This window comes from Acartia tonsa, chromosome 7 (genome assembly GCF_053477335.1).
Source record: "Acartia tonsa isolate MP-2025a chromosome 7, ASM5347733v1, whole genome shotgun sequence".
Taxonomy (NCBI): domain Eukaryota; kingdom Metazoa; phylum Arthropoda; class Copepoda; order Calanoida; family Acartiidae; genus Acartia; species Acartia tonsa.
In genome coordinates, this window is record NC_137266.1 from 24,494,036 (window position 1) to 24,518,942 (window position 24,907).

At 30.6% G+C, this 24,907-nt stretch overlaps 1 protein-coding gene across 1 annotated transcript in view; it reads left to right on the forward strand.

Annotated features, from left to right (window-relative positions):
• The window catches only part of LOC145325123 (tubby-related protein 3-like), a 50,063-nt gene that overhangs the window by 18,693 nt on the left and 6,463 nt on the right, over positions 1-24,907 (forward strand). The window contains exon 8 of the mRNA XM_080167975.1: positions 6,807-6,868. Coding sequence (XP_080024101.1) covers positions 6,807-6,868 — 62 coding nt within the window. The remainder of the gene's footprint in view (positions 1-6,806; positions 6,869-24,907) is intronic.

A 24,907-nucleotide genomic window follows, 5' to 3' on the forward strand; every position in this document is an offset into this window, starting at 1 on the left:
ATCAATTTATTTTTATTATGCTAACTAATACTATATTTGATAACACAGAAGCATTGGTACTATTGGACAAAATCTTACTTGTTTTACTTTTACAATCTTTTTTATTCCATAGTGACGCAGCTCAAGTGTATGGCTGTATAAAAATGCACTAAAAACATGCATAAGCTGTAAAAATAACAAAGAATAATTATGTCCAAAATAGGGCAGCAGTAACAAGCTTACAACAATTTTAAAACTTTGTGAGAATGACTCATATAAAATTTACAAAAAATTTACAATGGAAAAATGTTTTTGAAAATAAATCAAAATATTATCTTTGTCAATAAATCATTCAATATGACATTTTTGTCTTATGTTACTTTTTTTAGGCATAACTTTGACAATCCTTTTTCATTATTTCAACTCTAAACATAAGAAAAAAAATTTATACAAAATTATTAGTGATTAACGACAATAAAAATTATAGAGTAGAATAACCAATAAGAATGAATACACTAACTTTTCAGAGAGTGAGAGAACAATAGCTGTGAAATTATTTTTCAGTATTTGGCAAAATTAAAATTTGTGTTGAAGATTAACAGGAATAGAATAAGGGAGAATGTGTTGGTCAAATTACAGAACCAACTGATTACTATCCATCCACATTAGGACTTTGTGAAAAGTGTTTTTAAATCAAAAGGTTGTGAGGCCTGTAATGGTTAGGAGAATAAGAACCTACTTCAAAAGGGTTGGCTTTTATTTATCAACTATTGCCCTATACCTGTCCCCTGGTAAACTTTAGTATCTGTTTATAACTTCATGGCCTTGTTTCCTAAGGATTTTAATAAAAATTCTAACAAGAACAATTAAGTGCCTTAGCTCAAAATTATTTTAGTAAAAAAATTGTTACAGCCAAGAATAGAATGTAAAACCCAATCAAGATTTTTAAAAAGTCATTAAGCCTACGAATAAGGGGCTGTCTTTAAAAAACTTAGAGAATAACGAAAATTTCTAGTCCAACTTCCTATCCCCACATAGATTTCCATACTTTTATCTTTGCAAATGCAAGACGTACGGCCATGTAAGTAATATAGAGTGGCTACTCCAATAAAACTGGATATCTTTGTTAAATAAAATCAATGCTGTTTTGCAAAAATTTCTACGAATTTGCAACAGATATTTATCAGTTATTTGTCCACTTTTTTTGGCGTCGCTACTCTTCAGGTCTTGTATATTAGTCGGTATAACTATAATTCTCAATTACGATTACAGAGAAATGGTGCATTATGTTAATAATTAGACAGCGAAATGAGCGGTATGAAACAACCAAAAGATGTTCCATCTATTTGATACTGGTCGCCGGAAGGGAAAAGCAGTTTTTTGAAAGGGGCTATCTAAGATTATTACAGATTCTGATTTATACATATATAGACTAATGAAAAATGCAAAAAACGAAATCAAAAGCGTTCCGTCTTGGGAGAAAATCCGGGGAAAAGATTTTAGCTATTTTTAACCTAAAATTCACATTGGCCAGCCTGCAAAATATATAAAGACATTTTAAACAAGTCATTGCTCAGCACCTAGAAGTGATAGAAAAATGCTATGCATACCATTGGAAAGCTCATAACCTCTAGTTTTCATAAAGGTATATAATGTTTTTGTACTGTTATTAGCTTTTGAGCTATCCTCTAAAGTATACTCAAGTTTTAAAAATGCAGTTTTTTCATGAATTTTAAGTTTGATACTAGTTACACAAACCTTTTTAAAATTATATTGCTTAGCACTCAGAAGTTATATAATTAATTTATATAGGTACATTTATATATTTTGGGTAATTTCAAATTTAGCTTAATTAATGTTCTTATTTACTTTTATCTTCTTCACATCCAAAGCACATTACTGAGAACATCCCTTATTCACTTGCTCTTAGATTAAAAAGAATATGTAGTTTAAATGTAGATTTTGTACAACAATTAGATTTTTTGAAATGTAAACTACTATCTCGTGGTTATAAACTTAATTATATATTAAAAGCATTTGAACGTGTATCTTTAATCAGCAGAACAACAGCACTTCAAAAAGTTGAGAAAAAAGTTGTAAACAGGCCAATTTTAAGTTTACAATATGATCCCTGCCTTCCCCATATTTCAAATATTTTATTTCGATTCTGGAAGGTTATGATACAAAATCCCCAAATGAAAAAAGTTTTCCCAGAACCGCCGATGGTGTGCTGGTCTAGGCCAAAAAATTTAAGAGAATTTTTGATTCGAGCACAATTGCCTAAAGACAATAGACCTTCCAGAAATAAACTAGGGTTTAAACAATGTGGTTTCAATTATATGTTATGTAAATTTTCGCCTAAATTTGTTAATAATATTGTATCATCTGTACCACATGAAACTATTCCAATTTTATCTTATTTGACTTGTGACTCAGAGAATGTAATTTACTGTTTAACATGTACCAAAGACAATGAAAACTGTAAAACACACCCACAATATATTGGACAGACTGGCCGCAAAGCAGTCAAAAGATTTTCTGAGCATAAAAATTCAATTTCACCTAATGCAATCACAGCAGATGGCCAACATTTTTCAGAAAGTGGCCATAATTTCAGTCATTTACAATTTATTCCTTTTGAACAAATTAAAAGCAATAATCCTTGGGTAAGATTAGCCAGAGAAAAATTTTATATTAGAAAACTTGAACCTTTGTTAAATCGCAGAATGTAAATTTGTTATTAAAAATGCAGTTGCAATTTTTTTTTAAAAATCACCAGTTATAGAGCAGCTGTGCTACTATAGACACCCCACAAAACTCAAACCTTCCCCCTTCCCCTCTCAATTCACATTATTTTGACCGCTTCCCCTTCATTTTTTGTACAACCATCTTATAGTAAAGTCATACATATTTTTTCTTAGTGAATTGTTAGTACCTAAATGGCCTTTTTATCATATTTTTTTGTTATCAAAGTTAGGTTTAAATGTTTTACCCTTAAAGAATGTTTTATCATATACTTATTTTGTTGTTTTTTTTCCAGATGCGATTGATAATGAGTATTTTTTACTTGAAATATATTTCGGAATGATGATGTAGACTTTTTTCCTTTTAAATTGGGTTTAGAAAGATTTATAACTGAATAGTTAATTAAAAATTGTCTTTAAAATGTGTATAGTTTGTAGTAAGAACTAGGGAGGGAGTGCGTAGTTTATACACTTATAGGAAATGAAATGCAGTATAAAATTTTGCCCTTGATGTTTTTGGGCTTGTTGTTATAGTTATTAACCTGATTTTTTTTTGTAAAATTACATGCTTAAATATACCAGTAAAACTTTGAAATTGAGTTTTGTCACTTTCCTTCCAGGGGCTAATGGGGTAAAACTTCCCCCAAAACTACTAAAACTTTAAGTTCTGGGATTATTTTTAAAAATATTGGGCTGATTTTTTGAATGAAAACTTTTTTTTTCAAATAACTTAACTAAATAATCACTATAGTTTTCAATTAGGCACCTCTTTCAAGGACTAAATTATTTTTTTTCTATGATATGAAATAAGTTTTCATGAAAGTTCAAAATGATATCATTGAAAATAAGCTCAGAACTCATAACTTTTGTATTTTAAGGGTGTTTTACCCCACTAGACTCTAGAAGGAAAGTGCCAAAATGAAATCTGTAATAACTCCTCAGTTCAATCATGTGAAAAATATTTACATTAAAAAAAAGCTAAATGTCTTTAAAAATAATCTCATATCTTATAACCAAGAACATCAAAGAACCAACTTTAAAAAAATAATAATAACAACAAGTCTAATATGTTTTAGGAAGCCCCAAGAAGGAAAGTGCCACATATGGCTACATATCTAAATTATGAGAATAAATTTTAAGTTAAAAAAATCATCTTGATATCTTTTTAAAAAGGCTTCTACTTAAAATTTTAGTGTTTTGGAGGGTGAAATACCCCACTAGCCCCAATAATGAAAGTGCCAAAATGAAATATTTAGTGACTACATTGCTAAAATATGTCCAAAAAAATTTATATTAAAAAAACTAGCTTGACATTAAATATGTCCAAAAATGTTTACATTAAAAAATTTAACCTAATGTCTTTAAAAATAATCTCATATCTTTTAATTTTAGTGTTTTGGGGGCTGTTTTACCCCACTAACCCCTTAGAAGGAAAGTGCCAAAATTCAATTTTTAGAGTTTTACTGGTGAATTTAATCATTAAGATATATAAGTTTTCTGGAATTTTAATGTTAGGGGAGATTTGAAATCTGCATCAAATTTTAAGGATTTTTTATTAAATTCGTTTTTTGTATAATTCTTTATCTAAAAGCGGAAATGCATTTTAAGTTAATTAATTTTGACCAATAGGATAGGTGGATTTTAAACTACCTGCGCTCTAATTGGTTGAATGATGTACGCAATCCAATCAGAGCAGAGATTTTTTAAATCCACCAATCACAGATGCCAAAATTAATTAACTTAAATTGCATTTCCGCTTTTAGATAAAGAATTATAGAAAAAACGAATTTTATAAAAAATCCTCAAAATTTGATGCAGATTTCAAATCTCCCCCTAACCTTTAAATTCCGGAAAACTTATATATCTTATTAATCATATAAAAGATTTTACAAAAAGAATCCGGTCAATAACTATAACACAACCAGGGCAAAATTTTATGCTGCATTTCATTTACTAGTGTATAACCCCCCCCCCCCCCTCCTCCTCCTTGGTTCTTACAAAAAACTATACACATTCGAAAGCTTAAATTGAAAGTACCTAAAATATACAAATATACCTATATAAAATAATATATATAACTTCTAGGTGCTAAGCAATAAAGTTTTAAAAAGGTTTGCGTAACAAGTATCAAACTTAAAATTAAAGAAAAAACTGCATTGTCAAAACTTGTGTATACTTCAGAGGATATCTCAAAAACTAATAATAGTAAAAAAAGTTATATACCTTTATGAAAACTAGAGGTTAAGAGCTTTCCAATGGTATGCGTAGCATTTTTCTACCACTTCTAGGTGCAGAGCAATGACATGTTTAAAATGTCTTTATATTTTTTGCAGGCTTGCCAATGTGAATTTTAGGTTAAAAATAGCTAAAATCTTTTTCCCGGATTTTCTCTTAAGACGGAACGCTTTTGATTTCGTTTTTTGCATTTTTCATTAGTCTATATATGTATATATCAGAATCTGTAATAATCTCAGATAGCCCCTTTCAAAAAACTGCTTTTCCCTTCCGGCAACCAGTGTGGACATAATCTTACTTGAAATAAAAACAAGGATGACAACATCCATAAGTAGCGAAGCACAAAAAAATAAAATCATAGATGGAAATACGTACAAGTAGATTTAAAGTGTTTTTATTAATTGATTTATTGGAGAAAATAAACACGAAACCCTGTTTTATTTTGTATAATGATGACAATCAAAGTAAATAACATAAAAGATGCTCATAACAATGGGAAAAATCATTTTGATACTGATATCCCAAAAAAGTTTTAAATTTGGACCAAAAACACCAAAGATATGAAGAAATATGTAAAACATATAAAAATAGCAAAAACCTGCTAAAAAGCAGTCTCCGCCATGCTTGTTTTCTTAAAACGACAGGAAATTTAATTTTTAAATCCTTAACTTAAAAAAATTTGAAAAATTGGACTATATACATCAAAGATATGGAAAAATTTAAAAATAGCCAAAAACCTGCAAAAAGGAAGCCTGGCCGTCATGGTTGTTTTCTTTAAACAACAGGAAATTTAATTTTGATATGTATAACTGAAAAAATTTTGGAAATCGTACCATAAACACTAAAGATATGGAGAAAAATGTCAAAAATAAAAAAAATAGCCTAAAACCTGCTGAAAGACAGTCTGACCGTTATAGTTGTTTTCTTAAAAGGGCAGGAAATTTAATTTTGATATCTATAACTAAAAAAATTTTGGAAAACGGACCATAAACACCAAAGATATGGAGAAAAATGTGAAAAGTACAAAAATAGCCTAAAACCTGCTTAAAGGCAGTGTGATCGTCATAGTTGGTTTCTTTAAAGGACTGAAAATTTAATTTAGATATCTATAACTGAAAAAATTTTGAAAATCGCACCATAAACACAGAAGATATTAAGAAAAATGTGAAAAATACAAAAATAGCCTAAAACCTGCTAAAAAGAGGTCCTACCGCCATCGATGTTTTATACTTAATTGTGCTCTTTATTGATGGCAATGTTGTCAAATTTCAGCATTCTATCTTTTATAGGAGCTGAGTAAATCCCATTTCCCCCATAGCTTTACGGACGGACGGACGGACGGACAAAGTGAATTATAGAGTAGCTTCGCTACTAAAAAGTATTAGGTTATTTAAAATTAAATTCTAATTAATAGTAAAAAAATATTATTAACCTATACATTTTTTCTGCCCTTTCATCTTTTCTCTAATAAATCTGTCAATTAATGAATCGATATTATACTATTTTTTTTAAAAAGCTCAAAAAGTACAGAAGCCTATGAACAATAGATTTAATGATGATTTATTGATTTGCGATCTTTTTTTTTTTAAATTAAGATTTTTATTTATTCTTGGGGTCTTAATCTTGCTTGGCCTCTGCCGGGGTGACCCAAAACTGCGGGGCTACCTTGTATCTAAAATAACCTAACTAAAAGTGAAAACAATCAAACACAAAAATTTCCCTCATATTTTCAATATATTCAAAATAAGGCAGGGGGGTTATATGCTCGAGTAGGAACTTTCAGAGAAACCACGCATTTGATCTGTCCGTCTGTAATTCATGCGTAAGGTTATTTGTTTGTGTATGACTAGGCGCCCTGGGATCATCAACTCAACAGTTATGTGCTAAATTTCTATGGTAGAGCTAATCAGGTAACCAACATACAGGGAGGGAGGGCACATTGGACTGTTTATTATACTAGCCCCCAAAGTATTATAAAACAATTTCTTATTCATTGGATTAATAACTTTGGGGACTTTTATTAAATCAAAATGGTCAAAAGTCCAAACGTTTTAACAACAAATTTTAATATAAAGAAGGTATGATTTTGACTATCATTATTGGGGATGTACATTAATTTACCATCAATTGTCTCATCCCTTAAAATCACTGCAAAATAGCTGTATTTTCAGCCATCTTTAGGGATAAGACAATGGACGTCAAATTTATTTACGTACCAAGTGGTATGTAATATATGGTCTTTTATTGATATAATAACTACACAAGAGTTTGATAGCGTTAAAGGCCAAGAAAAATTATAATATTCATAAAAATAAAATAACAAGGATGACAACATCCATAAGTAGCGAAGCACAAAAAATCGTAAATGGGAATACGTACAGGTAGATTTAAAAGGTTTTTACTAAAATCAAGAATAGATTTATTGGATAAAATAAATATGAAACCTTGTTTTATTTTGTATGATGACGATGGTCAAAGTAAATTATATTAAAGATGCTCATAACAATGGGAAAAATTATTTTGATACTGATATCCCATAAAAGTTTGAAAATTGGATCAAAATAAACAAAGATCTTGGGAAATATGTAAAACATATAAAAATAGCCAAAAACCTGATAAAAGGCAGTCTGGCCGCCATGGTTGTTTTCTTAAAACGACAAAAAATTTAATTTTGAAATCCTTAAAAACTTTAAAAATTTGGAAAATCGGACCATATACACTGAAGATATGGAAAAGAGTGTTAAATATATTTATAAATAGCCTAAAACCTGCCAAAAAGGTAGTCTGGCCGTCATGGTTATTTCCTTTAAAGACGGGAAATTTAATTTTGATATCTACAACTGAAAAAATTTTGAAAATCGGACTATAAACACTGAAGATATGGAGAAAAATGTTAAAAATATAAAAAAAACAGCCTAAAACCTGCTGAAAAGGCAGTCTGGCTGTCTCGGTTGTCTTCTTTAAAAGACAGGAAATTTAATTTTGATATCTATAACTGAAAAAATTTTGAAAATCGGACCTTACACTGAAGATATGGAGAAAAATGTGAAAATATGAAAATAGCCTAAAACCTGCTAAAAAGGCAGTCTGGCCTTCATGATTGTTTCTTTAAACGACAGGAAATTTAATTTTGGTATCTGTAACTGAAAAAATTTTGAAAATCGGACCATAAACACTGAAGATATGGAGAAAAATGTGAAAAATATAAAAATAGCCTAAAACCTGCTAAAAATCGGTCCGACCGCAAATGATGTTTTATAGTCAATTGTGCTCCTTAATAATGGAAATGTTGTCAAAAAATTTCAGCATTCTATCTTTTATAGGAGCTGAGTAAATCCCATTTCCCCCATAGCGTTACGGACTGACGGACTGACTGACTGACTGACTGACGGACGGACAAAGTGAATTATAGAGTAGCTTCGCTACTAAAAACAGATTACTTGTATAGTAGTTTAAAAATTTAAAGTGAAAGTATATTTTAAATTAAGTAAATTTAATTTTATTTATATGCCAACCATACTACATTTGAACACGAACAATTGTCCACAAAAATTTAAGGCAGTAACTTATTTGGTATATAAAGAATACTCGAAAATTAAAAGATGCTCTATAAGTATTTGTGTTCGTCTGTCTGTTTTATGCATGTTCTGTTGTCTAACTTATATTAGGGTTGTTCGATTTTATTACTAACCAAATTATGCGGTTTACCCTTAAAACACATTCGATCAGAGCTACACTCTGCTTGGTAGTTGGCATATATTTGTGATAATCGGGATATGGCGAGCTAAATATGGTTATTAAAAAAAAACTTCTCTCTCTTTTATTTCCTCTCTAGTTGTACATTATTATAAATAGAATATTAACTTCCTTTTACCTCTTTTTCAAGAAAATTCTCTACTATTCAACGTAATTGTCCTTGTTTTGTTCACACTTGTTTTCAGAATATTTATCTCTTTCTACGTACACATTAGCCTGTCCCGGATTTGAAAAATTTTGTTGCCCCCAGCCAAAATATGGTTGATTTATGCAAAAAAAATGACCCATACAAAATATTTCTTCTGTAATGCAAAAATTGCGACGGTACAAGCACTGCAAAGTTTTTCAAATGTGAAAAAAACCTGTTTTTAGTGCTTTTTAAAGGCTTTTTTACCATACCAATTTTAGAGATTTTTATAAAATTTCAATGCTAGTGTGTCGATATAAACCTGAAATTAACCCAAAAAATGGGGGCAGCCCCGATTATAATATATGAAGGTGTAGCAAGTAATCTTCCAAAGTCAAAATTGTCAAAATTGCATACGAGTTTCAACTCTACATTAGCCTGTCCCGGATTTGAACAATTGTGTTAAAATTTTGGTCCCCAACCAAAATTTGGATTTTGGTCCCCAACCAAAATATGGTTGATTTATGCAAAAACATGACCAATGCAAAATATTTCTTTTGTAATGCTAAAATTGCGACAGTACAAGCACTATAAAATTTTGAGGCCTCCCCCCTTATGGAGGTGAAAAATTATCAAATTTATGGCATCATGGTAATCCCAGGAAAGGCCTTGAGGAGTAGAATCAGGAACTTTTGTCCGTTTCAAAGTATCTCGTTCCGAGCCTGAGAAAATCACAAAAAAAAACATCTAAAAACTTCTACAAATTGGACAATTCTCAATAAACTCTAAAAATGGTGGGTTTTTTGTCATTTCTAAAGCTAGGAATGAGATATTTTAAAAAGGACAAAAGTCCCTGATTCTACTCTCTAGACCTTTCCTAGGAGCACCATGAAGCCATAGTTCTGATGCAATGGATTTTTTACCTCACTGAGGGGGGCCTCAAAATTCCAAATTGCTTGTACCGTCGCAATTTTTGCATTACAGAAGAAATATTTTGCATTGGTCTTTTTTTTTGCATAAATCAACCATATTTTGGCTGATGGCAAAATTTTTACCAAAATTTTTCAAATTCGGGACGGGCTAGTACACATAGCGAAATTTGTATCATAGCAAATTAAATTAGAACATACTAGCAATTTTAATTTAAAACATTTTGCCAGATTTTGTAGTCCAGACAGTGCAGTGTAAGGTTCGAGTCATATTAAAGATATACTATTAATATTTCTCGTATTCATTCGAATCCGGTGGATAGGAACCGGTTCTCATCCATACGAAAAAACTATGTCTAGCATCGTATCATATCCAGTTTTCTACGAATATAGAAATGTACAATTCTATATCCGCGGAAAGCCGTTTATAAAACAATACGAGAAATAACTATTCTTGCACTTCCCCTAATATTGGAAATATCTTGACCTTTAAACAGGTGCATTTCAACTTTGCACAGACTAAGTCGGTTCCATTAAAGCGACCTACAAATTCTAATGAATTATATTTATTGATGTTTGATCATTTTATCACCTCTTTTTAATTTTTCATTTATCATAGGTAGGGCATCTATAGGTAGGTTCTAAGTAGCAACAACTAATTTAAAAGTTGCCGGTTTGATAATAAGTTAATATCAAACTAATTACATGATATTTGAAAACAAATCTCATTACTATATATTTTAGTAGCAAAGCTATTCTACATGAAACTGTGTTTGTTTGTACTTCAGTAAGGAATGTTTTTTTCTGACTATCCTCCTTGCACTTTTCTCAATTTTAAGACGTCCGTTTTAACGTAAAAACGTTCTTATTTTTATCATATTTTATTTTATTTTATCAGCTCATCATTCAAAAACAGACATTAAATGCTTTTGATTAAATTATAAGGTACCCAACGAAAATGGCATGTCCATTGAATTACAGACAACAACTACCAAATATGATGCTTTCTGTCTGTATGTTATTACCTGTCACCTTTTTTTGTTACGTGTGGATATTATTGTCCTTGTTCAATCTAAAAATCTAATAACGGGGGATTTTTTCCGCAATATTCCGTAAAGGTGTGTGTTATAAGACGTTTTACTCCATTAAAGCAACTGCCATGCCAATTTTAAAGTTCTACTTCTATTTTAAAGTCTTAAAGCACACGCCATTACGGAATATTGCGGAAAAAAATCACCCAATTAGTTTTTAGTCAAATAGCTATCAAACGCTTTGTCAAGTTCAAACTGCTCCTAAATATATATTTTTGAAATATTTACCAAATATATTTTCCAAAAATAAAATATAAAATAAATTTATTTCGTGTTAGGATGAACTGTGTCAATAACATGTTTAGCTTTGTCCAGTGATTAAGGACAGTTAATAGGAAAAAAGAATGAATAAAATATTTTATGAAAAAAAAATTCTTTTTGATAACTCAAAATGAGTATGAATATTTTGACTTTACTATGAAGGAGAAAGGCCGTCTGATCTGCCGATAAACTGTCAAAGAGCGCAAACCATAGTTGTTTGTTATCGAATATTAATTAAAGAATTATTAAGCAAACAAACAAAAAGTCCAATCTTTTAATCGATGGAGGGGCGGGTTAAAGAGGGGTAATTAAAACTTTGATAGGAGAGTTTGGGTATAATTGGTGAATTCTAAAAAAAACTTTTGCCTCACTAAAATGTTAGTGAGGCAAAATTATCCCCTCAAAGTTTTTAGCAAGCCTAACTGATTTTAGTGGGGCAAACTGATTTTAGTGAGGCAAATATTTTTAAAGAATTCACCTCTAATTTTTAAAAAGATAGAGGCATTGAACTATGGGGAATACTCCTTCCAACTCTTAAACACAAAAATATACTCATTCAACTCTCATTATAATTTTTTTTTTCAAACACTTTGTCCCTTCCTCTGATATTGTCCTTCACAATTCAATTTTCTCCGCTCAGCTTTTTATTGAAACTTTGAAAACATTGTCAACAAGACGAACAAATTTTATCCAAAAAAAATCAAAATTAGAAAATATAAAATAAAAGGTTTTTTTTGAATGTTTCTTAAATTATTAAGAAAAAAAAGATTAATTAGTAATTTACTAAAAATTTGGTGTAATATTCAAAATAGTTTTTTTCTTCTTTTTAAATAGAAATTAATATAACTTATTCAAAAGTAAAAAAATAGTCTATTTATTGTTTTTTATACTCTACTTAAAATCTTATTATTACTACTTATTTAGTCATTGTCCCCGTTATTTGGTAAATATCTTTAAAAGTACAAAATTTTAAAAAGCATCACATTGTAAGACACTAGCGGCTTCGCCCATAGTCTTTAGGGGCTTTGCCCCAATAGGTTTCATCAAACCAATTTTTCGTATTTTAGAATTAAAAGAAAATTTTTTGTCGACCCCACTATTTTAATTTTAGTTTTAAAAAGAAAACAAAATTTAGGTTTTTTTCATTTTTTGAGGGGGTCGCCCCAAGAGGTTTGATCAAACTAATTATTCGTGTTTTAGATTTTAAAGAAAAGTAAAAAAAAATTTTTTTAAGGGGGAAGATTTTTTGGGGGGGGGAGGGGGCTAGTCGACCCCACTATTTAAATTTTAGTTTTAAAAAGAAAAAAAAAATGGGGGGGTGGGGTATTTTACAATTGGGGGGTTAGGGATGTCCCACCCTTCAAGAAAATAGTTACAAACCTTCCCGGGACCTATGAGAAGCTACCTTGTAAAGGAGAACCCGATCGGTTCAGCGATTAGCGAGATCCTTCGCTACAAACAAACAAACAGAAGACGGACATCGTTCTACTTTGTATTATAGATATAATTAACGTGGGAGGGGACATTGGCTCAAAAATGTTGGGCACTTTTATGGAAAACTAGCGGCTAAACCCCCTAGAGGCCTCAAGTGGCACTTTAAATGTTTGTTTTTTATGTCAAATATCTAATTTGAGAAATATTTGTCTATGTTGCGTTCAAGTCTCTACGAAAAGCGAGAATATTATTTTAATGTTTGAGTTTTTGTTTTTCTCTTAAGAAGCTACCCTGCAAAGGAGAACCCGATCGGTTCAGCAGTTGGTAAGATCCTTCGGTACAGACAAACAGACATCCTGTTACTTTATTATAAGGATTGGTTGGTTCCTGACTAATTGTGTCCATACTTTTCAACATCAGAATGGATAATTTTGTTTAGGGATGCATTTAACTTTATCTTCCTTTAAAGATCATCCTATATAACAATGCTATCGACTGTGTCCTTAGCATTTAGGGGCTTTATATTCGAAGGGTTTAGAAGGTAGAAAAATAGCCTAAAACCATAACCAGAGGTACCTATTTATATAACTAAAATATCCTATTATCATCCCGGGACATTGTAAAGGAGAACCATATCGGTTCATCGTTTAACGAGATCCTTCACTACAGACATAGAAAATACTTTGTTACGTTATTACTTTATTTAATAGGATTTGTCCATGAAAAAGTATATCTATTATACAAAGTAAAACGATGTCTGTCTGTCTGTTTGTTTGTAGCGAAGGATCTCGCTAACCACTAAACCGATTGGGTTCTCCTTTACAGGGTAGCTTCTCATAGGTCCTGGGAAGGTTTATAACTATATTCTTGGAGGGTGGGACATCCCTAACCCCCCAATTGTAAAATACCCCACCCCCCCATTTTTTTTTTCTTTTTAAAACTAAAATTTAAATAGTGGGGTCGACTAGCCCCCTCCCCCCCAAAAAAAATCTTCCCCCTTAAAAAAAATTTTTTTTACTTTTCTTTAAAATCTAAAACACGAAAAATTAGTTTGATCAAACCTCTTGGGGCAAATCCCATAGAGGCTCGGGGCAAAGCCGCTAGTAGATAAAAAGCTAGGTATGAATGGGGTTGCAATGAAAAAAATATGACAAAAATGATTAAATGACAAATAATGATTATTTATCTCATTTCTATATAATTTTTAGTAGGTATTTTTAAAATCATCAAATACTTTTATTACTTTTATATAAAGGAGGGACAAACCTTAGTGTTTAAGTAGCTGCTGTGCTAAAAATGAAAAATAAAAAGACTACCTCCTTTCCAACCTTCACATGAATTCTAACTAAATGCATTTACAAATAAAAATATGCTCAAGTTCAAAGAATATAAAATATATTTTTTCCAATAGAGTAGCTACTTTATATAGCTTAGAGTGTTTATGTGCAGCTGTACGACAGTCTTTTCTGCCAACCTACAAACCTTTTAAACCTTCATCCACACCCCCACACCCCAAAAATAACCTTGGATGTCCCTGCGGCTAGTAATAATTTGAGCAAATATTTTTAAAAGCGAAGCTTTTCTATAATTAGGGTCGGTCCGTACGTCCGTCCGTCCGAGATAGTTAGCTTTTATTCGTTAATTTAGGCATGTTAGAATTGTCCTATCGATTTCAAACTTTGCATGGTGATTCCTGTAGTAGTTAGGTACGATTTAGAAAGCGTAGCAACTCTATAATCGTTACCAGAATGTCCGTACGTCCATTTTAAACATGTTGATTTTTTTACTTTTTAAAAGCGAAGCTTTTCTATAATTAGGGTCGGTCCGTCCGTCCGTCCGTCCGTACGTCCGTCCGTCCGTACGTCCGTCCGTCCGAGATAGATAGCTTTTATTCGTTAATTTAGGCATGTTAGAATTGTCCTATCGATTTCAAACTTTGCATGATGATTCCTGTAGTAGTTGGGTACGATTTAGAAAGCGTAGCAACTCTATAATCATTACCAGAATGTCCGTGCGTTCATTTTAAACATGTTGATTTTTCTACTTTTTTAACAACAAATTTACAAGTGTTTTAATTATCCGTTTGATATGATTTTTGGTATATTGATTCCTGGGACAACAAAGAACAATATTATAAGCGAAGCAACTCTATAATCAAGTCCAAAAATGTAAGTATGTCCATAAACATTATCCTGTTTTTAAGCAGTTTTTCAACAAATTTACCTACAATTTTGATTCGACATTTATACATTTATGTTCCGATTTTTCAGTTCAGATACTATACAAGTGTTAATGTCCGTTTGTCCTACCGTTTCAGTGCTTCGCTTTTATGGATGTTGTCATCCTTGTTTAATAACAATTTTTTATGTGATAAAATCATCCGATTGATCTGATTTTTTGATTACTGATTCCTATTACTATAAGTTACAATATTATGAGCGAAGCATCTCTATAATCAAGTATTAAAAATGTCAGTATGTCCTTAAACAGAATTCTGTATTTAAGAAGTTTTGCAACAAATTTACGAATAATTTTGTCAAACCTTTTATTTTCATATTTTGTATATTCAGTTCTGACACTCAACAAAAGTTAATGTTCGTTTGTCATATCGTTTCAGAGCTTCGCTTTTATGGATGTTGTCATCCTTGTTTTATTCTATTATAAAAGATTCAAAATGCAAAATTTTATTTTTCTAATAACTTAACTGGAACTGACGATTTATGAATTAAGTAGGGAAAGAATTATTTTACAAATATAATTAGAAAATACAAGTCAATTGTGTTTCTATATAGAGTTTTATAATTTCCTGAACTTAAAAAACATTTAATAAAAATGCTGACTTAAGCCTTGAAATTTATATGTTTTGTTTAAAGGATTTAGCAATGCAATATAAGCTTTTCTATTCATATAATTAAGCTTCTTTTTTATAGTTCTTATTTCAACAAGGACGTTAATAATCTAAAAGTACATTATATTCTTAAAATTAACTTTGTATAATCATATTGGGCCGAATTCTATAAATTTCACTAGACTAGCCTAGGGGTTGGGATTTCCTTAGCATTAAAAGGGAATTTTGTAAGACTAAGGGGATCCTAACTCCTATGCTACCCTAAGAAATTTATACGATTTGCCTTTATTAACATGCAGTTGTCGCAAGAATAACATTAATAAACAGACATATTCATCTTTGGACTGAGATGTAGAATAGGTGATAAGCGACAACATATTAGATTTGAAATTTAAAAAGTTAAATGATAACAATTATGGTAGATGATCTTGGCCAGGCCTAGCTATTGTAACAATCAATTCTACAAAAAAAAATCACGAAACCTGTGGAAATTAGCTGGGGGTATATCTTGCTTTTTTTCATATAACTGAAAGGTAGTGGGTAAGAAGGGGAGGAAAAGGGGAATGGGGTTGTGGGAAAATTTTCCTTAAGAATTGTTTGTCAGAATAGCATTCCCTTTTCATTGGATCTTGGTATTTTCCCTAAAAGTGTTTGGTTAAGCTCTACCCACCCCCCACCCTCAAACTCATCTTTGGAAATAAGCCCCTTATCACCATAAAAAACGGGGGTTTCAGTGCTGATAAGCTACTGTGAAAAATACGAAGAATCGCCCCATGTTACGAAAGGGACTATACCCAAACGTAACCCTATCGGTTCAGTGGTTAGATATAACTCAGACGACAGACAGACGAACATTTTACTACTTTTTCCTTGGATTAAACCCGCGAACGTATCTCAACACGTCGCTGGGGAGGTGATAGGTTCGAATCTCGGCCCGACACCGCGTCATAACTAAAGACGTTAAAATTGGATCCTACTGCTGCTATGTCAGGCGCGCGACATAAATAGTAAGAAAAGGGGGAATGCCTTGGCCAATAAACAGGCGCAACTCAATACAATTCAAGGTTAGGACTTCTCAGACAAAGGTCGTGCAATCAAAGGTTGGTTGTCTGATGGATGTTACTAAACATTATATCCTTGGGTGTTATCGCATCCAATTACACATGGATGACGCTCTGAATTCTCTAGATGATCACTTAAATCGAAGGAGAATCTCGCCCTTACGAGGTAATGGTTATTCATGGATTCTTTAAATAGAGGAAAAGGAGGTGGAAGTAAAATAGCCTAAAACCATCCAAAGATACAAAGACTTAAAACTATTACTACTCAAGTCTGTAGAGTTTTTTTTATTGAAGTAAGAAAAACAAAACTAATATTTGGAATAAGGACAAAACTAGTCACTAATCGTAGAGATTCTATGCTTTTAAAAATGCAGCCCCCCCCCCCCCCCTACTATACTTCACTATATTGTATATATCTCTCATCTTCCACCCATTTTAAAGAGAAACTCTCTGATTTTTATATTCTTATAGTGTATATTATTTCAGAGAGAGAGAGAGGGGACAATAGGTTGTTTAATACACTAGTTCCCAAAGTTTTTTTATTCAATGGCATAATAACTTTTATGTATTGATAAGTTGGTTAATTAAGTTGAGTTTTTCAACCACTATTTTTAATCTACATTAGGGGTAATTTTGGATATCATCATTGGGATGTACATCAATTTTTCGGCCATTGTCTTATCCCTTTAGATCACTGATATTATTATTAGCTAATTGTATAGAAAACTTTATTTAGTTTACAAGCATATAGCTTGATTCTAGAGGACAGCAATATTTTTTTTTAAATATAAAATTATGATGCCCATTTTAGAGCAGTATTTTAAAATAGGCCTTCAATATTTGATACGAAATGAAGTATTATTACAGTAAGATAAGAGAAAATATCATTCAAATAATTCTAAATTTGTAATTCTTTAAGACAAATAAAGCATACTGAATATAAAATTGTCTATTAAAAAACACAATATAATTTATATTTTTTTAAATTCATAAGTAAACATAGATATAAAAAAAAACCAAGGAGAGTCTCTTAAGGAATACTCTCCCCTTCATGATTTGACCTTCTCTTCATATATATAAGACCATCATACAACCCCTTATTTCGTTTCTTCATACAACCATAATTGGGGTGGGGGATTGATAGGGGTTGATGGAGGGTGGATGCAGTTTAGTTTTGCTTTAAACTATATAGTGCATCTTATGTTCTAAAATAAAAGAATGATTGCTTAAAAATTTAAGAATTAACACCAAGAATTTTGTATAAAAATTTATTTTTACATGAAGTTATTTAAAGACGTCTTTTCACGAGAATTGCGAAAAAATTAACGTTCTTCCATAATTTATGTTCTAAAATAAAAGAATGATTGCTTAAAAATTTAAGAATTAACACCAAGAATTTTGTATAAAAATTTATTTTTACATGAAGTTATTTAAAGACGTCTTTTCACGAGAATTACGAAAAAATTAACGTTCTTCCATAATTTATGTTCTAAAATAAAAGAATGATTGCTTAAAAATTTAAGAATTAACACCAAGAATTTTATATCAAATTTATTTTTACAGGAAGATATTTAAAGACGTCTTTTCACGAGAATTGCGAACTAACTAACGTTCTTCCATAGTTTATCACGATCTATTATTTCCATTACATGAAAAAACAGTAATTTCTAGTCAAATAATGAAATACTAGAACCTGCGCACTTATCATCTATAGGTAGGAAATGACAGAAAATAGCCTAAAACTATCAAAAGACTTTAATCTTAATAATAAAATAGCCCAAAATCATTCAGAAACCTTTGTGAAGCTTCTAATTTAAATATCAAAGTGTCATAGTATAAAATTAAATTTCCTGCAATTAAAAGCGTCCTCTTTATTCCTGCAAGAATTGCAAGGTATATAAATGTAAATATTTTTGGTGTGCATACACTTCCGCACTCATTTGATCCACCATATTATTAGCAGCACAAATTGACCCCTTATTTTTGATTCTCATAATCATATACTCAATGTATATTGAGCAAAATAAAAGTTTTACGTTAACAACGAAAACTTTGTCAGTAAACATATCTAAATTGAGTAGAATTCTTTATTTTTTAAGAAAGTCACTCAAAAATCAGCCATGTGACGTCATAAAAATGAGGGATTATCCATATCTTTTTGGGGTTTTCTTTCCCACTTCTCCTCTCATCTCCCTTAATTTTATGACGTCATGTGTCTGATTTTGAGTCTCCCCCCTACACATTCTCCTAATGCCCATATATATTTATTTGCACAATGCACAATGCAGATATGATAATTTGCGGGAGTGAATTCACACCAAATATTTTTAGGTAAAACAGGATCTTGTGGAACACTTTCACATTTATTTCATATTTGTTTCATTTTTCATATAAATTACAAAAACAAAAAATATCTACCATTAATATTATATCGAAGCTTTTCTGCCCTACGGAAATGTCAGTCAGTCTTTAACGAGTATCTCTCATCAATAAATGTTCTATTTTTTTAAGTTATTGCATAATTTCCACGGAAGCCAAGCAGCTCTTCATTTATAGCCAAAAAGCACATTTCAAATATCATTAAAAGCGTTGTAATCTAATAATGTTAGTTTGTTCTACTGATTTCATTAGCTTTACCTTTATATATTGTTTTCATCCTTGTTTTAAACAAAGGTTTTAAGTAAACCTCTTATTTCCTTATTTATTAATGGACTTACAAATTTAATATCATAAATCAAATAAAAAGTTAATTTTAGTAATTCAATAAATTCTACTTTCAATTGTAAATTCTACATTTTATACAGAAACTTGATATTTTCTTAGATTTTAAAAAATTAAATAATAGAATTTTCTCGTATTCATTCGAATCCGGTGGATAGAAACCGGTTCTTATCCATACGAAAAAACTATGTCTAGCATCGTATTATATCCAGCTTTCTACGAATATAAAAATGTACAATTATAAGATTAAAACCAGTTTTTTAGCCCGTGCCTACGGCACCTAGGGGCTAAAAACTGGTTTTAATCTTATAGTTGTACATTTTATATCCGCGGAGAGCTGTTTTATAATAAGATGTGAGAAATAACTATTAAATATTTTAAAAATGCTGATTAAGATTTATTGAAAACATCCTTTTGTTAATTCCTAATAATATTTGGATAAACATTTTATGATTTTACTTTTTATTATAACAAGCCTCTAGGGGCACTGGTAGAAGGGGGAAAAGTCGACCTCATCCTATTTTAAATTTCAAAGGAGTTAAATAAAAATATTTTTTAGGGGGAGGGGGGTGGAGACACCCTCTCCAAAAATAGTTTAAAACCTTCTCAGGACCTATAAGAAGCTTCACTGTAAAGGAGAACAATATCGGTTCAGCTGTTAGCGAGATTCTTCGGGACAGACAAAAAACGCTTACTACTTTATATAATAGGATTAGCGGCTACGCCTTCCTGGAGGCATTTAGAGGCACTTTAGTATTTCTTACTTTAGGTCAGGATATGTTAGGTTAATTTGGATACTTGGAAGCACCGCAGGGTTAGGGCATCGCATGTATAGGCCACTCAGGGGTTAGGCATATAAACAAAACTATCTCCCCTTACTTTCTAATATCTTGTGGCAGGTATTGCCAACCAATCTCTTTATTTTCCAACCTTTATAACAAAGCAACCTTGTATAGTCTCATTGCATACATATAATATATATATTAGCGGAAGTAAATGCAGTTCTGCTGCCAAATTTGTGCCAAACTGATGGACTTGCAGTGCAAAAATATTACCCCCCATAATTTGGATCAAGTCAAATTAAGAGTGAAGGTATTTTTTTCTTTAAAGACTTTTTACAATCATGGATATCTTCATGGCATAAATAAAAGAATAGAGTAAACAGGGGTTAAATAACCGAATGTACACTGGATTGGAAACCTGTGTCGAATTTCAATTTGGGTCTTTTAATATCAGCCAATAGCGTCAATAATATTAACACAGCCAAGTCGCTACAAAAGATTAGGGAGTAATTTGCTAGCAGACGAAAAACGTTCCTACCCCTAGAACTATGTTGTCTGGGTTATACATGTATACTTGTACAATTATTGTTTACACTTAAGAACCGACTCAAGGCCAACAGATAATATTATAGGAATTGAGGAGACATTGAACTGTACATAATAAAGGTTTTTATAATGACTATTTTGTCTATCATCTTCGTGGAAGTACATCTCTTTTGTCTTATTCTCCAAGAATCTTTAGGAAAAGCCAAGGCATGAGCATTATTTGATCTTGGTTATTTATGATTATTTGATAGTCAGGGTTTGGTATAAATGTACAATCTTGGGCTGCCTAGATAGTTTTATGAGAAAAATTGTATAAAGTAAACAAATCCTAATCAAGATAGATTATCTTGAGGCAATCAGGTACTTGTCTGAAACACTGATACCAATTACATATGTATAGTTTACCATTTGGGTTTAATAGGGCTTTTCGGCCGCAGCCGTGATAAATTTACCCGATTGTTTAGAATAGCTTGCTGTATATGTAACCATCATAAATTAACTTCTAAAAGGAAAATCGTAATGAAATGTATAAAAATCAGTACCTGTTAGTCTTTCCATTTTTTAGAATATCTAGCCACTGCAATCAAAACTATTGGCAGCTGTCAGCCTTTCGCCATATTTTTTTCAAAATTAGCAGCTGCTCTTTTTGTATTCCTGCATATTGTCAAATTGTACATCAGACGCAACTAGCACCTCTAAAAATCAGCGGCTGCTAAAGCTTGCATTAAATATCTATTACCATGTACTATTTACCAATTAGGTCAATCTGAAATTTGTTTACTGAAGGTTCTTGCCCTGATATTCATTCTACCAATAAAGTAAACAATTCAGGGATTGAAGGGGATAAAGGTAAAAAAGAAAAATTTGTATATGAAATAAGTTTATGACTACCGATAGTAAAGTTAATTGAATCTTGGTCATTTGATCTATCTTGTCTTGGACATTTACTTGATACCATTAAAAATATTTTTTTCATTGTAGTATAAAACAGCAAATATAAAGGTTTTACAAAAACCATCAATAGCACAAAAATATTAATATATTTTCAAAAACTAAAATTAATAAACTTTCCAATGATTTCTTGATAGTAATATATCTGCTATTGGATTAAGCTTCTTCTACCTAATCTAATTATTTTTACACTTAAAATAACAGCTGTTTCAAGTATACAGTGTCTACACAGTCTTGAATATATAGTGTTTCTCTCTACGCAGTCTATAGTTTGTAAGTGCTTCGTTATCTAAAATTTTTTTTTCTTCTTGCTACATGTGAAAAAAAATACATGAATGTTATTTTGCATTACTGGAAAAAGTGGGCGTATTCAGCTTGTAATCAACAGTAATTGTTTTCTTCAATATACATGTCTACCACATACACATACATTCATGTGCAAAGGTCTAGGGATGTGACAGAGGAAGACTAAACTACATAACTTTTGTGTCACTTTTTAGACAATTCCTGTGACGTCATATACATTTCGGAAAAGAAAAAGGGAAGGGGGGAAGAAAATCTCTTCAAAAGAGTTGGGAGAAAAGGGAATCGTCTTTCTCAAAAAAGACACAAAAGTTATGTAGTGTAGTCTTTTTCGGATATGACAATGAGGAAAGAAAATACTTTCCTAGATAAATATAACATGAAGATAACATATTCAGAAGATTTGCATAATATTTTAACTATGAAAAGGACATACAAACAGACTATTAGAATGTGTGTGATATTAAAAAGCCTATAAAAATCTGCAAAAATAAAATAAAGAAAGTATTATCCCTTTTCCCTGTGACATGGAAGTATTCAGATTTGTGTTCTTTTTTCCAATATGAGTTAGGTACATAAAGCAGATTAGATGAAATTTTTTTTTAATTTTCTAATTGTGTGTTTATTAAGTTACAAAAATACTCGATGAATCGCCAGGTTTATAATTATTCTGAAAGGTTAAAATTATTAAAATTTATATGATAATGTCCAAACTCAGCTTTCATTTATTTTGGGTAATGAAATTTACATACATATCCACTTATTTTAAAGAAAACCAAGCAAAATAGTAACCTGTATAGTATATAGTGTTTAAAGATTATCTGGGTATAGTTCCCTTCGTGGCAATGCACCTTAAGTGACGATTCTTCTTATTTTTCACAGTAGCATTTCTCCTATTTTTAGCCCCTGCGTGGGGCTCTAACCCTGCGTGGCCAATGCTAACCCTGTGGGGCAATTACCTAACACAATATAACCTAACCTAATCTAAAATAACCTATAAAAAGCTATTTTAAAAATACGACGAATCGCGCCTTAAGGGGCATTGCTACGAAAGGGAATATTCCCGATTATCTAAAATAAAAGAATGTTTGAAAGTTTAAATATAGTACACACAAAATCCTATCAAGTACCCAACTTAGAGGTTAGAGGTCAAATAAACAATGAGTGTAATATATCATCTATCTTGTTTACCTATTCCCAGGGATTTAGGGATAAGACTATTATATATAAGAGTATATTAATCAAAGATGTTTTATAATGAGGGTATGGACCACTGCAACTTTTATTACTTTGGCAAATTTTTCTGCTTTTGGTGAGATACCACACGAATGCCGCTATCAATTTTATCATTTTTAATATATAGATAGTTTTTTAACAATATTTCACTAATTTATTTTTTGTTGATCATAAATTTTTATAGGCAATTGAAATGAAAATAAAATGGAACAAACATCAAAGTTAAGAATTAATCTCTCCTTTTTCGAGCTACTTTTTGTTACAATTTCTCTTCGTATATTTTGAAAATGTATAAAACCACAGGAGTTTTTATGATAACCTTTAAACTACAGATAAACTACAGATTAATAGGTATATGTCTGTATTTGTATATTTTTGTAAGTTTGTATTCTAACTTTGTTTTTCCAAGCATTTATTCTGATTTGTGGTATTGAAGGGATGTCCTAACAAAGTAACCAATTTTTTACATTCCGGTCAATATCTACAAGATTTATTTGCAGATGGCTCAAAAAGAGTTTTAATGTTATCTTAGATTTGATTGTGGCTTCAAAAGGGAGAAGATATTATTCCGCTATTTTATTAACCTAAGAAAAAGACACAATTTTATACAGTAATATTAATAATATCATTTGAAAACTGAAATTTTGGCAATAGGTCTTGATTTCAACGATTTTTGATCAATGCTTTGTTTGTGTCTTTGTTTCTTCCGAAGATGATAAAGTATAGAACAGAATCCAAGAAATATCTATCCCTTCTTATTCTATGATTTCTACTTTTTACTCATTTGTTTTGATATGAACAACAACCAAACGCACAAAATAACAGTAAGACTTTTTTTCTTACTTAGAAATTTCCATAAAAGTAAAACTTTTTGGTCAAAAAGAGTAACATCCTATTATGTTAATAATTTCTACTGGTTTGTATGGTAGACTTATGAAGGAAGCAAATAGGCCTTCTGATTAAACAAAGCAATCATCAGTCAGTACTCTTCACAGAACTATGTATGTATATACAAGAGATCCACAGATTTTGACATGATGTAATATAGTTTCTGGTCTTTATAGATAGACTGCATATTAGTTTGTTAAAAAAATAAATATATTAGAAAATAGATCATAGCCTTTTGATTTTGAATTTAGATTTTAATACGCTAAATATAATGTCTAAGTTTAGGAGGACTATCTATTTTTCTTAAGTGGTTCAGTTTTAGTATTTTAACTTAGCAAAATCAGTGGTTCCCTAAATGTATATACTCAATTAACAAAACTTCAAGCTCAAAATTATGTTTCTCTCTTAAGAGATACATTGTGCTGTTTTTCATAAAAATAATTTGAAAAGGTTATAAAAATAACTTCTTAAAAGGATATGAAATCCTAATAGTTTAGAGTATAACAATATTATTTGTTTTAGAGTGATAAAGCAACAAATTATGTTTACATTTAAAAATATTTGGATGACAAATAAAAATAACTTTTGGTTTCTTAAAAAAAATTAATTCATTTTTGCTTCATTAGAATATAATTTGTGTAAGTTTATGAATAATTCATGAAAATATTTTCAATAAATGTTGTTTGTTTATTAATAAAAGGTATATAAATAATTTTTAACCAAATATATAATGACTTCCTAGCATTATTAAGCATATTTATAAAAATGTATTTATAAAATTGGATTGTTCTATTATTAAATATCTATCAATCTAAATGGTACTAAAAGAAATGTTGTTGGCTAGAAATCAACCTTATTCGACATTCACTCAAAGCCCCAAAAATAATGGACTTAAAAGTGTATTAAACTGTATATAAGACATTTGCGAATATATTGGTACCATTAATTTGCCTCTGAGATAAAAAAAGTATGTTTTTTTGATATTTTTCTCTTGCAACAAATCAAATTTCAAATT